The sequence below is a fragment of the Pogona vitticeps genome, chromosome 2 (genome assembly GCF_051106095.1).
Source record: "Pogona vitticeps strain Pit_001003342236 chromosome 2, PviZW2.1, whole genome shotgun sequence".
Taxonomy (NCBI): domain Eukaryota; kingdom Metazoa; phylum Chordata; class Lepidosauria; order Squamata; family Agamidae; genus Pogona; species Pogona vitticeps.
Window position 1 is genome coordinate 20,061,013 of NC_135784.1, and position 15,876 is coordinate 20,076,888.

Consider the following 15,876-nt stretch of genomic DNA (forward strand, 5'->3'; position numbering starts at 1 on the left):
CCCACAAGCAATAATTTACTCTTTTAAATAGGCAGTGCCATTCTCACACTGTTCAGCATTTTTTTTAAAAAATACATGTTTTGAAAACAGAGGGAGACCTTTCAGCTGCCTGGAGCTCTTTGGATTTTTGCATATGTGTTTTTGGCTGTTTGTTTGACTGCATCTCCATGCTCAGCTCCAAGCACATGGTTCTGCTGGTAGGGATTACTGCTCAGAACTTGTGAGTAGAGATGGGGGTATTTATACTCGTATATGAATACAAATATCCCCACACAGCTGGAGTTAACGAGATTCTGGCCCCTGGGGCTGGACTGTCCACTCACGCGTCCGGCATCAAGATCATTATTCCTTCCTGTCACTGCCGGAGCCCCGCTCTCTTCCTGCTCGCTAGCCACTCCAAGCAGAGAGAGAGAGAAAGGATGACTTTCGCTGCATGGCCGCCGAGTGGCTACCAAGCAGGAAGAGAACGGGGCTTTGGGAGTGATCGGAAGGAGTGACACTGCCGGATGCACGAGTGGACCCTCATTAACTCAAGCCGTGTGGGGAGATTCGTATTCGAATACAAATAACCCCCATCTCTCTATGTCACTTGCTCTGTGACAGGCGCAAGGCCTTCGGCTGCTCTCCCTCACTGAAGAACAGGAGTTACCAGGATTGCTTTGTAACATTTCTGGGGAAGGCCAGCAGTGCTGCATAACAAGCGATATAGAACTAAGAGACATGATGCCAACAGAGGTGCTGCAAGTTGTGCCATGTTTGATTTCCTGCTTGAGGATGCAAAAGCTGCACTGTCAGGACAAGCTGATGATGGCGTGGAAGAGAAGGCCCAACAGTCTGAGCCAGGGCCGACCAAGCTGTTGCCTGAAATAGATATCACCTTCCCTCTCTCCTTGCCCAACACATTCTTCCCATAGCTAAATATGGAGTGACTGGGCTACAGAGGCAGGTGGCAATGGTCTCAGGGGCATTGTTTCTTGCCACCGCCCTCCTCTTCCCCCCCTCCCATCCCGTCGGTGTTTTCGCAGGAGAACCCCTTCCGGCAATGGCTTCAGGCAACATCAGGGAGGAAACCATGTTTTCTGATAGAGCAGAAGAGGCTCTTCTATTTATTTATTTATTTGTTTATTTATTTATTTATTTTATTTATATCCCGCCTATCTGGTCGTGTGAGGACCACTCTAGGCGGCTAACAACATAAAAGTAATACAATAATATACATATAACCATTTTACATAACGAAAAAGAGAAAAAAAATATACTAAACAAAATGGGAGAGCTATAGAAGAAGGGAAAAGTCGTCAGGAATTATCTGTTGGGAAGGCCTGCCTAAACATCCATGTTTTTAATTGTTTCTTAAAAATACCCAATGAGGGAGCCGCACGAATCTCAGGGGATAGGTTGTTCCAGAGACGAGGAGCCACCGCCGAGAAGGCCCGATTTCTAAAGCATAACAGAAGGCAAGGATGTGAGTAGGAAAGGAAAGACTCTCTGGCCAGGAGTAAAATCATGGAAGTATGAAACACAAAGAGATACACCCCATACTCTTAGTCTCAGCTCTGAACCCAAAACATTTTTTTTATCTTTGAGTTCCTGAGAGTTTTGAAATGGAAATGTCACACTTCTGTTGCCCTTCCCAGGAAACAGTGTTTGATTCCATATCCTGGTTTTATTTTAAGATTCTCAATATTAATTTAAAAAACATATTGGGATGATATGTTCTATGAGGCCATAAAGAAGTAAACATGTTTCCATTTTAGAAAAACAGCAGGTATAATAGTAGGATCCCCGTTTATATAAAATTACAGGCAAAAATCAATAAATTGAGTTATATCATGGAAATTATAACAAATAGCAGAGATAATATAGAATGATCTGGAGTTTCATAGATTGAGAAAAGTATGGTTAATATGTTTTTTAAAGAAAATACAAGGAATTGGAAGAATAATAATCAGTTTAATATAGAAGCTTGTTACAATGAAATGTGGAATTGGGCTGTTCAGGAGAAACTCTTATTCAGCCTTTATCCATTAGGAGAAAAACTTCTATCTTGAGTGTGTTGTGAGTTGTTTTCTACAATTCAAATGAACTGAGAGGTTGGGATTAAAGTTATGGTTTAAGATGTTCTTCTTCTACTTCCTGAGTCTGTGGAGAATTCAACTGACATTGCAGAATGGAGATGACTGTCTGACAATGAGAAAACATCCCTTAAGCTCTTCTACATCAGTGGTTCTTAACGTGGGCGATAATGCCCCCCAGTGGGCGATTTCATTTTTCAGGGGGGCGGTAGAACAAAAAGGGGCGGCAGGGGGGCGTTGGAGCAGAAGGGGGCGGTAGGGGGGCGCTGGAGCAAGCCAAACCTGTGAACATGGCTGCAGCCTTTTTACAGTGTGCATGAATATATATTTTCCTCCAATTTTAATTTAGTTTCAGACTTTCTGTCTTGAAAATTTTAGTTCCTGCATTTGTTTTTATGCCCTTTTTATATTTCTTTTTGCGTCTTAAAATTCACTTGCAACTAAATCATTAAATGTTACTTTTTGGGGGGCATTTCATTTTCTTGGAATTTAATTTTGTTTTCAGGGGTCATTGGATTTAACTGTCTTAAATAAATAAATAAATAAATAAATAAATAAATAAATAAATAAAATACATACATACATACATACATACATACATACATACATACATACATACATACATACATACATACATACATACATACATACATACATACATACATAAAGATATCATCACCGTGGGGAGGGGGGCAATGATAACTTCCTCAATGGCTCAAGGGGGCGTTTCTTTCAAAAAGGTTAAGAATCACTGTTCTACATCACGCTTCACAAAGTCCAGGCTTGAGTGCTGTTTTTAATCGAAAGGAGCTTCCACATCAGATCCTGTCAATTTCTCCATTAGTACTTCTTGATGAAAGGATGTGAACCTGCTCATCCCAAGAACAGGTACCCTTCCCAGTCTTTTCTTCCCAGACAGAATAGAAAATAGACTCAGTGAAGAACCATAATGGTCATTATACGCTCTGGGCCAGGCCTTCCTTGCTAATCCTTTATCCTCTGTGTATACTGGTATCATGTGAAGTTCTGAACCCCAAACGTTGTAGTTACAACTCTGGTTCCTCTCTTATGTTGACTCTCCAGTGATTCACCGCATGTGCAATCTGAACTATAAACAAAACATTTTCCATGTTACTGGGATTTGCTCCTGAGTGGATTCTCTGACAGGACACAAGGTGTGGATCCTGAGCAAAATATTTCTCACACTCCTAGCATCACTCTCTTGTGTGTTTCCACTTATGATTTACAAGCAGTGAATTTTGGGCAAAATATTCTCCACACTCCTGGAATTCGTAGGGTTCTTCTCCCATTTGGACTCTCTTATAAATCACAAAATCTGAACTCCTAACAAAACATCTTTTCACATTCTTGGCATTTCTACAGTTTCTCTCCTGTATGAACTCTCTTATGACTCGCAAGATTTGAATTCTTAGCAAAACATTTCCCACACTGCTGGCATTTGTATGGCTTTTCTCCTGTGTGCTTGATTTTCTGATGAGTTAAAAGGTGTGAATTGAAAGCAAAACATTTCCCACACTCCTGGCATTTGTAGGGTTTCTCTCGTATGTGTACTCTCTTATGCTTCGTAAGGCCAGAATTTTGAGCATAGCATTTCCCACATTCCTGGCATTCGTAGGGTTTCTCTCCTGTGTGTACTCTCTTATGCTTCATAAGGCCAGAATTCTGAGCAAAGCATTTCCCACATCTCTGGCATTTGTATGGTTTCTCTCCTGTGTGGATTCTTTTATGATTCACAAGCAAAAAAATGCGAGCAAAAGTTTTCCCACATTCTTGGCATTCGTAGGGTTTCTCTCCTGTGTGGAATCTCTTATGTATGACAAGGCCAGAATTCTGAGCAAAGCATTTCTCACACTCCTGACATTTGTAAGGCTTCTCTCCAGTGTGGACCCTCTTATGATTCACAAGATCTGAATTCGTAGCAAAACATTTACCACAGACCTCACATTTGTGCAATTTCTCTCCTGTGTGGACCTTCTTGTGTCTCAAAAATGCAGAAAAATCAGCAAAACATTTCCCACACTCCAGGCATTTGTATGGTTTTTCTCCTGTGTGGACTCTCTGATGACACACAAGCTTTGAATTCTGAGCAAAACATTTCCCACATTCCTGGCATTTGTATGGTTTTTCTCCTGTGTGGACTCTCTGATGACATACAAGCTGTGAATTCTGAACAAATTGTTTCCCACAAACCTGGCATTTGTAGGGTTTCTCTCCTGTGTGGACCCTCTTATGATATACAAGGTGTGAAGTTCTGGAAAAATCTTTACCACATTCTTGGCATTTGTACGGTTTCTCTCCTGAGTGGATCCTCTCATGGCGCACAAAAGCTGAATTGTTAGCAAAATATTTTCCACACTCCTGGCATTTGTACGGTTTTTCTCCTGAGTGGATTTTCTGGTGGATCACAAGGTTTGAATTCTGAGAAAAACATTTTCTACTGTCCTGGCATTTGGACAATTTTTCTCCTGTGTTAACTGTCTGACGGCTCACAAAGTATAACTTACAATCTAAATTTTTCACAGGCATTTCACTTATGATAGGCTTCTTTCCAGTGTGGATTCTTTTGTGAAGCATCAGTGCTAATTTCATGGCAAAATGTTTTCCACACACAATGCATTTGTTGGGCTTTTCTCGGATACAGCTTTCAACGTCTGCATGAATTCTCTTGTGTTCTGTGAACTCTGATTTATGCATAAAGGTATTTTCACTTTTTTGACACATTTTTTTGTCCCTCCAGTTATCTGTTGGGGAAAAGGATGGGAAAAAAAAGAATGAACTGAAGAGACAATCAGATCCACAGGAATGAAAAGCAATTTTGTGCAAAAGTGGACTTTTATGCATAAAAACTCACATGGAAAGAAATGTAGTCTTTTAAAGGCCACATGAGTTTGTCCTTTTTTGTCACCTTTAATTTTTCCCATCACATCTATCTAGCCTTTTGGGCTTGCTGATAACTAAGGAAAGATGTTACGCCTTTTGTCTAAATTGTCACTTCTCAGCGATCAAAAACAGCTGATCGTCGGGTTTTCAAAATGGTTGCCCGCTGTTTTCCAGACCTATTTCTGGAAGACAGCGACCGAAAATGGTTTCCCCTATGGAGGATCTTCGCTGGACGATGAGGTATTTCACCCACTGGAATGCATTGAACCGGTTTTCAATGCATTTCAATGGGTTTTTTTCTTTCACTTGATGACAATATCGCTTAACATCAATTTTAACGGAACGGATTAACGCCATCAAGTGAGGCACCACTGTAATTGCAAACAAGCAATGGAAAAGTAAAGCGCATTCTTAAAAGCCCTTGTCCGGCAGCTTACTAAAGCAGCAAACAATCACCAGATAACTTATTAATTAATAGCCTCCACAATTAAATTGTGAGATGTGAAACATCATTCCTAGGTAGAGCTCCACTCCCTCAGAATCTAAGAACCTTCAGCCCTTCAGATGGAGATGAACAATGGTTATCACCACAATTCCACACTGTCAAAATTGATTATGCTGGAGTTCCACACATCTGGAGGGCCACAGATGTCATCACTGTCCTTATTGTTACTAGGCATTCCTGCACTGGTAACACCTGAGATTAACGTCAGCCCAGAGAAGAGAGGGAGGCCTTTACCTAGAGAGGATATCATTTGCCAGTTCTCCTCCATGACTTCCTGGTGGAGGGCCCTCTGGTCGGGATCCAGCAGCGCCCACTCCTCCTGGGTGAAGGACACGGCCACCTCCTCAAAGGTCACTGGACCCTAAAGGGGAACGAAACCAGGGCCCCGTCATAGGTTTCACAAAGATACCTTCCTAATCCAAAACAACGAATGAAGAGAAGTGGTTAGATCTTATATTGTCGTTTTCAACTGCCATGAATGGCCCTCAGAGCCTTTCAACTGGGGGTAGGTTTTTACCAAGGTCCACTAGTCACCGTGGCCACATGCTCCCTGCAGGAAGAGAAGTCTCCAATTCTCAGTTGCTGGGAAAGACCAGGTGGAGAGAAAGGGCTACGGGTGGGGAGCCTGTTTTGGGAGCTTCTTGGAGGCTTCTAGGGATCCTGTGTGAGAAACAGGACGCTAAACTAGGTAGGCCTTCGCTCTAATTGATCACGGCTCCTCTTATGCTCTTAGCAAGAAAACAGAGAGAGAGAGAGAGAGAGCGCTACTCGGAACAAGGGAATAAGGACAGTCCTTGGGTCAGATCCCGCACTGCTTTTCTTATACTCTTAGCTGATCCACAAGTAAACAGAGGCAGAGAGAGCTACTCAGAACAAGGTAAAATGGAGAGGAAAATAATTCCTGCTGCCCCATATTCAGTTTTGTAAACCCTCAAATAACTTCACAATTAAGAGAGGGGACAATCATCCCCATTTTCAGCAATCAAATGCAGTAAGTACTGCTATTCCTTTCACAGAGACCACCATGTCATGCCAGCCTGTTATATAAGCATCGAAACAATGGAACGTTTTGTTAAAAAGCAGAGGTCAGACGGATTCAGGACTGAAACATTTGAATATGCAGAGATTCCAATACATAAGGTATTTTTTAACCATATTCTCCATACCTGATCTGGTTCTGCTCCATCACAAGGAAGAGATGACAGAATATCTGTTGCCGGCTTCCTTCCGGCTCCTGCAGGAGAGACAAAGGGGGTAGAAAGTCTGTCACATACGCTTCTCTCCGGAAAAGATCATAAACATTAAAAATGCTTGCTAAAAGCTAAACTCTTTGGGCTTGAGAGCATTCACATCCCAGTCAAAGGCACTGGTTCCCAGTGTGGAAATGTGCCCGTCCTGGAAAGTATCTGCAAATGAAATTCGAAGGATACAAGACTGTGAGATTTACTTAAATGAATATGCGGTAGGACCCCTGTATCCACAGGGGATTGGTTCCAAGCCCTCCCATGGATGACAAAAAAAATAAAATACGGATTACAGCAAACATCTCTCTCCCCAAACCAGACATCCTCCCCGCCTGTGCCAAATATCCAGAATATGTAGGGACAAAGACGCCGCTCCTCTGCCCTTCCTCCATCCATGCAAACCCAACAGTTACCCAAAGAGAGGGCAGAGATGGCCGAGGTTGCTTTGGAAGAGCTGTTTACCTGCATGCTGGTCGGTTTGCCGGCAGGCTCCCAGTCCTGAATGCAAAGCAAGCTGGCAATTCACCATCCACTTCCTGCTTAGATTGACCAGCACTGAGCTTTTTTTTTTTTTTACACCTCTGGGTAAACCAGCAGGCAGGAGGTGCCTCCACCACTGCCTTCCAGGAGAAAGCTTGCAAGAGGACAGGCCTTGAACAGCTGAACATCATACATGCAATGTATGGACTGACCACGAAGTCTCTGGCTCCCTCTAATGGCCAGTTCTGGTTTTAAAATGTGTCTCTCTCCTTCCACACATTTAAAAATACTTTTAATACAGTATTTAATTTAATATTTGCAGAAGTGAATATCAAGTGAATCAGCGGTTACTGGTCCTGCAGATAAGGAGTCCTATTACATCTCTCTCTCTTAAAGCATTAAAAGCAATCTGGAGGCCACAGAGCACATCCACCAAGTTATTTCCGTACTTTTTGGAGAAATGCAGACACATAAATCACATCATTGCCTTATTTCTTGGATTCCACTTCCTCCAAAACAGATGGCAAGTCTGGTGGGGTATTTCTTGTCTCACTGCCTATCTCAAACCTTTCTTTCTCAACGTCCATTGGTGCTGAAGACTGGAGGACTGGGTTGTCTCCGTCCACTTGTCCATGGAAGCTCACATGAAAAATAAAATATGTTGGTCTTTAAAAGGCCACCACTTTTTTTTTATTTTTAATTTGTTTTCACCCATAAACTGGGGGGCACTTGAGGGCACAGAACAATGTACTCTCCAATCCTTTCACACAGGAAATAAAGACACACCTTCTGAGTATTAATCCTTACCTATCCAGTTTTTGTCTCCTTCCCTGCCCTGCTGGATCCCCCATCTGTGGGAACTCTGTCTGGCGTTGAACGGAGATTCCTCTGCCATGGGGAAATCAGACAGAGCTTCTACAGGGAGATTTCTCATCTGAGGATCCAATAAGAAGACAGAGGGGAAGATCTCAGTAGATGAGGCTGGGACTTGAGAAAGAGGGAATGCCATCCTCTGAGTTTCTCAAAAAAGAAGAAGAAGAAGAAGAAGAAGAAGAAGAAGAAGAAGAAGAAGAAGAAGAAGAAGAAGAAGAATTTGTAGGATTTCCTCTCTCATTTGCTTTACCCCTTGGAGTAGCTGTGGAAAATCAAAAGGGATGGATAATTCTTCCTCCTGAACACACGGAAAGGGACCACACCTTGTCACTGAGGAATTTTTGGTTAGCAGAGTTTTCCAGAGTTTGAAAACAACAACACAGAAACCTGGAGAGATCAGCCCAGTCTCTTCCTTGGTTTCTTTCCCCCCAAAAAACTAGTACTTTGCATAATAAAATGACTCTAGAAGCATATCCTTACTAACAGAAAGAGAAAAGGGTAATGCATGGAGTCTACAGCAAACCACAGGAAGTGGAGGCAGGAAATTGCCTCAAATGCCAGCAGCAGGAAAAGAAGTCAGTAAAAGCCCCCTCCCACCGATCCCCAGTGTTGGTGCATGCAGGATTGTTATTCTCCCAACAGCCACAACACCTGCTACAGGGCTGAACTGGGTGATGTCCAATGAGAAGCAAACCTGTGATTTCCTGAGAAAACTAAGTACAAAAGGAGGACAGACCTTGTATTCAACTGGAAGGTCTCCCAGCAGAACAGCCATAAACCCGACAGGCAGAGGCTACTTACAGAAGACTATAAGCCCCTGTCATGAACTGCTCTCACCTTTAGCTCTTCCTGAGTTTGGTCTTCTGCCTGACTCAGAGCCAGGAAACCTTCTGCCAGCGACACCGCTTGGCAAGTGGTCTCGGCTCCACATTCTCTCACCCAGCAGGACATCTCCAGGGGGAGGATGGTCAGGAACTGCTCCAGGATCACCAGGTCCAGGATCTGAGCCTTTGTGCGTTGCTCTGGCTTGAGCCACTGACGGCAAAGATGGTGGAGTTGAGTGCAAATGTGTCGAGGACTATCAGCCTCCTCGTAGGAGAATTTTCTGAATTTCTGGCACTCTGTATCTAAGCCGAGCATCTCCTCACCTTCGACCTTCTGCGCCGTTCTTTCCCAGCAGGTCCCAAGACCTCCTGCCTCGATAATGTTGGGGTCTCTTCTCGCACTGGGGCCAGATATGTGTTGGTTTGTCATTTAATTGTGTAGCCAATAATGCCTCCCACAGAGTCCTCTTTTCCTGCTGGGCAAAGGCTACCTTCACAGACCGTACGTAGGAAGCTCTGGAAAGCCAAAACACTCCTGTGTGAGCAGGGTCAAGGCAAAAAAATATCAATCAATAAATAAAAATGCAGCAGCAGCACCATCGACCACCTCTACCCCTTAGCCAGCTTTGGGGGGGGGGAATCCAAGAGACAGGCAAAGGAAGGTCTTGCTGACTTTTTATAAATCACGCCATCCACCTTATGGGCTGATCCTCCAAATCTGAGGAACCAGAGAGGATCTGCCGCACTTTGGGTGCTTTTGGGGTGGTGATCAAGGAGATGTTTCTCCTCAGCCCAGGGTGGTCCCTGCAAAGAGGCAGTTGGAGGGGAAACTGAAGGAGTTAAGAAGGACGGCTTGTAGACAAAGCCTTTTTAGGCAACTGCCCCCAGACTATGGAATGCCCTTCTGACTGAAATTCGTCTGGTGCCGATGTTGATGACATTTCAACACCAGGTCAAAACCTTCCTGTTCCAGAAGGCTTTTAATTGAAATAACATCAACTGTGGGTCCTGAGGGCAACTTTAATTGTATTTTAATCATTTTATCTTTTATTATATTTTAATTGAATTTTAGTTGTTGTAAGCCGCCCAGAGACCTTTGGGTAGTGTGGGCGGCATATAAGTTAAATAAATAAAATAAAAAATAAATAAATAAAAATTCAAGATGGCTAGGGCGGCCCAAAACATTCCGCCGCCTGAGGCCAAGGGCATCGCTCTACCTGCACACACAGACAATAAAGTTGAATAAATGACCCATTTTGAGCACTGGAGGTGGGATACCTGCCCACGACGGAGAGCAGCAGTACATCTCTTCAGGCCCGACAAGAGAAAGGCCTGGGGGCTCAAGGAGGGAAACTTGTGGGGGGGGCATGAGGGTCACCCCTGCAGCCCCTGCTGACTGAGGCCTCCTCCTCGCTGTTCCTAATGTTTCAGGGTCTCCCCTCCCATACTAAAGGCCAGCAATCCCGTAAAGAGGACGTTAACCCTGGCGTTGTACAAGGCTGTCCAGGTGCTTTCCTCACTACATTTATTTGCAAAAATTGGTAAGCATTTATAACAGATCATCCGCGGGAAGATGAGATGGGCGGCCACCATGTTCCCCCTTCTCACCAAGAAGATCCTTTTTTTCTCCCTGACTTTCCTGCCCAGAAGTGACTCCCCAAGTTTCCTCCCTCCCATCCTTTCCCGGGGTTTCTTTTCCCAGCAAAATCCAGATCAGAAAACACTCACCCCCCCGCCCGCCTTTTGTCTCTTCAGGAAAGAGGCTGAGGCTCTTGTTTCCAATGCGTCCCGTTTAAAATTGCCTCCCTTTTCACTCCAGGCTGGATGTCGGAGAACGAAGGCGTGCATTTTTTTTTAATTAAAGAAGGAGTGTAAAACTCATTTTCCCTTTCCTATCACATGACTGAAGCCGAGCCAGGCTCCTGGCAGGACAAACACAGACTCCTCCAATCTCTTGTCTAGGCGCATGGATGGGGACCCGTCTTGGTCTCTGTCTGTTGGATCACTGGATCAGGCAGAAGAATGTATTATAACACACACACAACTAAACGAAACGATAACACACACAGAAAAATGCTCTGAGTACTTCGTCGTCGTTTAGTCGTGTCCGACTCTTCGTGACCCCATGGACCAGAGCACGCCAGGCCCTCCTATCTTCCACCGCCTCCCGGAGTTGTGTCAAATTCATGTTGGTTGCTTCGCAGACACTGTCCAGCCATCTCATCCTCGTTCGTCCCCTTCTCCTCTTGCCGTCACACTTTCCTAACATCAAGGTTTTTTCCAGGGAGTCCTCTCTTCTCATCAGATGGCCAAAGTACTGGAGCCTCAGCTTCAGGATCTGTCCTTCCAGTGAGCTCTCAGGGTTGATTTCCTTCAGAATTGATAGGTTTGTTCTCCTTGCAGTCCAGGTGATTTCTCAAGAGCCTCCTCCAGCACCACAATTCAAAGGCATCAATTCTTCGGCAATCTGCTTTCTTTATGGTCCAGCTCTCACTTCTATACATCACAACAGGAAAAACCATAGCTTTGACTATTCGGACTTTTGTTGGCAAGGTGATGTCTCTGCTTTTTAAGATGCTGTCAAGATTTCTCATCGCTTTCCTCCCAAAAAGCAGGTGTCTTTTAATTTTGTGGCTGCTGTCTCCATCTGCAGTGATCATGGAGCCCAGGAAAATAAAATCTGTCACTGCCTCCATATCTTCACCTTCTATTTCCCAGGAGGTGATGGGACCAGTGGCCATGATCTTAGTTTATTTGATGTTGAGTTTCAGACTGTTTTTTGCACTCCCCTCTTTCACTCTCATTACAAGGTTTTTTAATTCCTCCTCACTTTCTGCCATCAGAGTGGTATCATCTGCATATCGGAGGTTGTTGATATTTCTTCCGGCAATCTTAATTCCGGCTTGGGTTTCTTCCAGTCCAGCCTTCCGCATGATGTATTCTGCATATAAGTTAAATAAGCTGGGGGACAATATACAGCCTTGCCGTACTCCTTTCCCAATTTTGAACCAATCAGTTGTTCCATATCCAGTTCTAACTGTTGCTTCCTGTCCCACATATAGGTTTCTCAGGAGATAGACAAGGTGGTCAGGCACTCCCATTTCTTTAAGAACTTGCCATATTTTGCTGTGGTCCACACAGTCAAAGGCTTTTGCATAGTCAATGAAGCAGAAGTAGATATTTTTCTGGAACTCTCTGGCTTTCTCCATAATCCAGCGCATGTTAGCAATTTAGTCTCTAGTTCCTCTGCCCCTTCGGAATCCAGCTTGTACTTCTGGGAGTTCTTGTCTGAGTACTTAGTCAAGCCAATTGAATCTATGGAATAAAATCCATGCTTTCCTCCATGGTTACTGGTACTACATGATGCTGCTCCTGGTAGCAGTGTTGTTGGTACACAGTTCGTGTGCTCTGTTGCATTACATTGTTGTGTGTCTCTCTCCCACCCTCCACATTTATTTTCTCTCAGATATTTAAATTTCTCATCCAGCTCCAAACATTGTCTTTGCCTGGATCTGGAACTACAAGGTCCTTGATATATACAGTAATGGAAATAATAATAATAATAATAATAATAATAATAATAATAATAATAATAATAATAATAATAATAATAATAATAATAATAATAATAATAATAATAATAATAATAATAATAATAGGAATTTCTATTGCTTTTACTACTTCTAATAGTACTACTACTCATGTCTGAGGAAGTGGACCTGTTCATGAAAGCTCACAGTAAAATATAGCAATTAGTCTTCAACGTGCCACAACATTTTTGTCCTCTTTATTTTTGCCCAATACCATAAAATGTAGACACTAAAATGAACATGTAATTTGTTCATGTAAATTGTCACATTAGGACTCAGGAGACCTGGGTTCAAATCCACATTCAGCCAAAGGGGAAACTCAAAGGGGTGATTATACAATATTTTTCCATGTATAAAATGACACTTTTTCCTTAAATAATTTGAGAAAAAAATTAGGGTTGTTTTATACATGGAAGGCAGCTCTTTACCACTGCCTTTTGCGAAGGCACAGGGCTTAGCAAAAAGGAAGGGGAGACGTTGTTCCCTTCCTTTTTGCTAAGCTCCCTGCTTTCTCAAAAGGCAAGGAAATGTGGCAGTAATTTTAACAGCCGCAAAAAGGGAGCCCTTCAATCCCTGCTTTTTCTAATTTGGGGTTAGAAAAAAGGGGGGGTTGTATTATACATTGGGTTGTCTTATAAACAAAAAAATACGGTATATAGCTCCTTAAATATTTCACATACCTTGAAAATTCTATTAGCATCATCAAAAGTCAGATATGGCACACAACAGAATACAGTATTTTCTTTATTATTTTATTTCTAATTTCTAAAATAAATCTTACAACTTATTTCCTGAGGTATACTGCTTCTAACAGATGGAGGTTCTACTCCCAAGTACCTTAATATGATTCATAGATTTCCCAACTACTTTGAGCTTAAAATTCTTTAGCTGTGTACTTTGGTCCTTACACACTAGTCTTACCAGGTAGGACACCCAAATAGCAAAAATAGCAAAAGATGGCCTCGTGGCCAAGGCGCTTCGTTTAGGCACTCTCACTCTTGCTCCCAAGAATCAAACTGGGGTAAAATATAAAATATTTATTTTAAAAGAGTAAAAATTTTAAAACAAAGAAAATGCCCTGAAAACAACAACAATTGTACTGGTTAAATGCAAATATATTATTTATTTATTTATTTATTTATTTTATTTGTTCGATTTATATCCCGCCCATCTGGTATATTCTACCACTCTTAAATAAGGTCATGTAAGCCTTTCCTATAACACAATACAATGCAGTACTTACTTACTAATAGCTTTACTATTCAGTTGCTTGGCTATTCTAAATTACCATGGCTCAATCTCCAATCTACACTCACAGACCAACAACTCACTTAGCCCCCCTCTTCTATAACTTAAATCAAAGTCTCTGTCCCATGATCGTATCCGGTCAGCATACAGTCCTTTGTCCGCAACTCCACACCCATCTTGTAATTTGCCAATCTCCTTCTCTCATCCTAGGGCGGTAGCCCATGAGTAAGGAATGTTTTGGTTGTCAATCCTGAGAAACTACCTTGGCTCATCTTCACAAGAACAGTCTCTAGGCACGATCTACACCTGCAGGTCCTGGGAAATAAGTACTACAAAACCCATATCCTCACACCTTGGTCTTCCTTTTTGTATCCAGTATTTTAAACACCTCTCTTTTTCTTTGCTTTTCTTTCCCCTCTCCCTTAAAACAATTTTTAAAACCATGATCATATTTACTTCTACTTTCCTTCCCTTCCTTGCAGATACAGCCCTACCAATAGGCAATAATACAATAATAGTCTCAGGCCTCAGATGGGAAAAGGAGAACACTAATGGCCATTTGCAAGATTGTTGGTTCTTTTCCTCAGGCAGCCCCTTGTTTTCGGCGGAAAATAAGACAGGCTGAGTCCGTATAACGTTAACATTTGAACTTTTATTCAACTCCACTTCCACCAGCACATCTTGGAACGGGTTTAACGGTTTCAAACTAGGCAACAGGCCATTTTCAGCAATGTTTAAACTTTGGTCAAACTCCCAGGGGTTTACAGGCGGCGGCTCCCACATGATCCCCGCGGCTCCCTCTGAGGAGGTGGGAGACTCCTCATTGCGCAAATGGTCCCACAATATTTGTGACGGTACCACCCTCTTTCGTCGGGACCTTCGTGCTCCTCAGCTGTCAACCATGTGCGTTCGCGTTGAAGCTCTAGCTCTCTGGGCGCCACGATTACATTCCACTCTTTTACCAATTTACGCAGGAAAGTCTCGGTTACTCTAGGCGGATCGGGCAGCAGGCCACCTTCTTTCAAATGGGGAAAATCTCTTAATAACCCCTGGGTGCGGACCCTTTCAAAAGCCCTCCGTCTTTCCTCTCTCTTCTTCCTCTCATAACCTTCCACTACCGAACTGAACCACACCACCCCCTCCTCGTTCTTATACCCCCCTCCAACTGTCACTTCAGACTCCTCCCACTCTTCGTCTGCCAAACACACTTCTATCTTCACCTCCCCCTCTTTCTCTGCTGACTCCTTTCCCTTTTCTTCTTTATTTTCGCCACTATCTCGTTGACTCTTTTTTCCATCCTCTTTTTCCAATTTTCCTTCTGCGGACGGCACACTCTTATTCTCCGCACCTTCACACCATTGCTTTAGATCCTGCGGCTCATTGCTTGTCCTGTATCCCCTGACGTCTGAGCCTTTTGACCAGAGATGCTCATGTGTTTTACCTGGGATATTTGGCACCTGCCAATCTGTTAATTGACCATGTTCTCTGGCCACCACATCACATGTAGGGAGTAGGGATCTGTTCTCATGTACTTTGTGAAGGACATTGAATGTACTATAGAAATTAGTAACCCCAACAACAGGTAACTGCCTAAGCTGGAGGTAAATCGAAGGCTACCCAGTATTTACAGAGCACTGGATGATAAGGGATGCAGAGCAGAAGACAGAGACAGAGAAGGAAAACATGCAGTGGAATTCTCTCCATGGCAGATGTTGAGATGGCACAGTTTGGTGTGAGGAAATAGAATTTTGCTTTAATTTTTTTTAAGGTAAAGGTTCCCCTTAACATTTTCAGTCCAGTCGTGTCCGACTCTAGGGGGCGGTGCTTATCCCGTTTTCAAGCCGTAGAGCCAGCGCTTGTCTGAAGACAGTTTCCGTGGTCACGTGGCCAGCGTGACTAGGGAACGCTGTTTTACCTTCCCACTGAGGTGGTACCTATTTATCTACTTGCATTTCCATGCTTTCCAACTGCTAGGTTGGCGAGGAGCTGGGACAAAGCGACAGGAGCTAACTCAGTTGCATGGATTCGATCTTACAACTCCTGGTCTTCTGACCCTGTGGCACAGGCTTCTGTGGTTTAGCTCGCAGCGCCACCACATCACCATTTTTTAAAACTAAATCTAATTATACAGTGGAT

General features: G+C 43.2%; 1 protein-coding gene across 2 annotated transcripts; it reads right to left on the reverse strand.

Moving 5' to 3' along the window:
• Positions 1-1,933: 1,933 nt before the first annotated feature.
• On the reverse strand, positions 1,934-10,857 carry LOC110091176 (uncharacterized). 2 transcript variants are annotated; one of them, XM_078388269.1, is made up of 6 exons: positions 10,631-10,857; positions 8,916-9,418; positions 8,013-8,139; positions 6,648-6,715; positions 5,716-5,842; positions 1,934-4,837 (listed from the first exon to the last, which is right to left on the reverse strand). In XM_078388269.1, exons 2-6 carry the CDS (start codon positions 9,330-9,332, stop codon positions 3,453-3,455), a joined length of 2,124 nt encoding a protein of 707 aa, XP_078244395.1. In that variant the 5' UTR covers positions 9,333-9,418; positions 10,631-10,857; the 3' UTR covers positions 1,934-3,452. The 2 variants fall into 2 exon arrangements, with proteins under 2 accessions (XP_078244395.1, XP_078244396.1); XM_078388270.1 differs by lacking the exons at positions 8,916-9,418; positions 10,631-10,857 and having other exon boundaries at positions 7,188-8,135.
• Between the last annotated feature and the right edge of the window lie 5,019 nt (positions 10,858-15,876).

Bases quoted from the DNA above. Each gene is read 5' to 3' on its own strand.
- LOC110091176 (XM_078388269.1), bottom strand. From the start codon at position 9,332: ATGACAAACCAACACATATCTGGCCCCAGTGCGAGAAGAGACCCCAAC. The intron at 8,140-8,915 runs GTGAGAGCAGTT...TTGGATCCTCAG, and splicing joins AAACTCAGGAAGAGCTAAAG to ATGAGAAATCTCCCTGTAGA. The intron at 5,843-6,647 runs GTATGGAGAATA...GTTCCCCTTTAG, and splicing joins ATGGAGCAGAACCAGATCAG to GGTCCAGTGACCTTTGAGGA.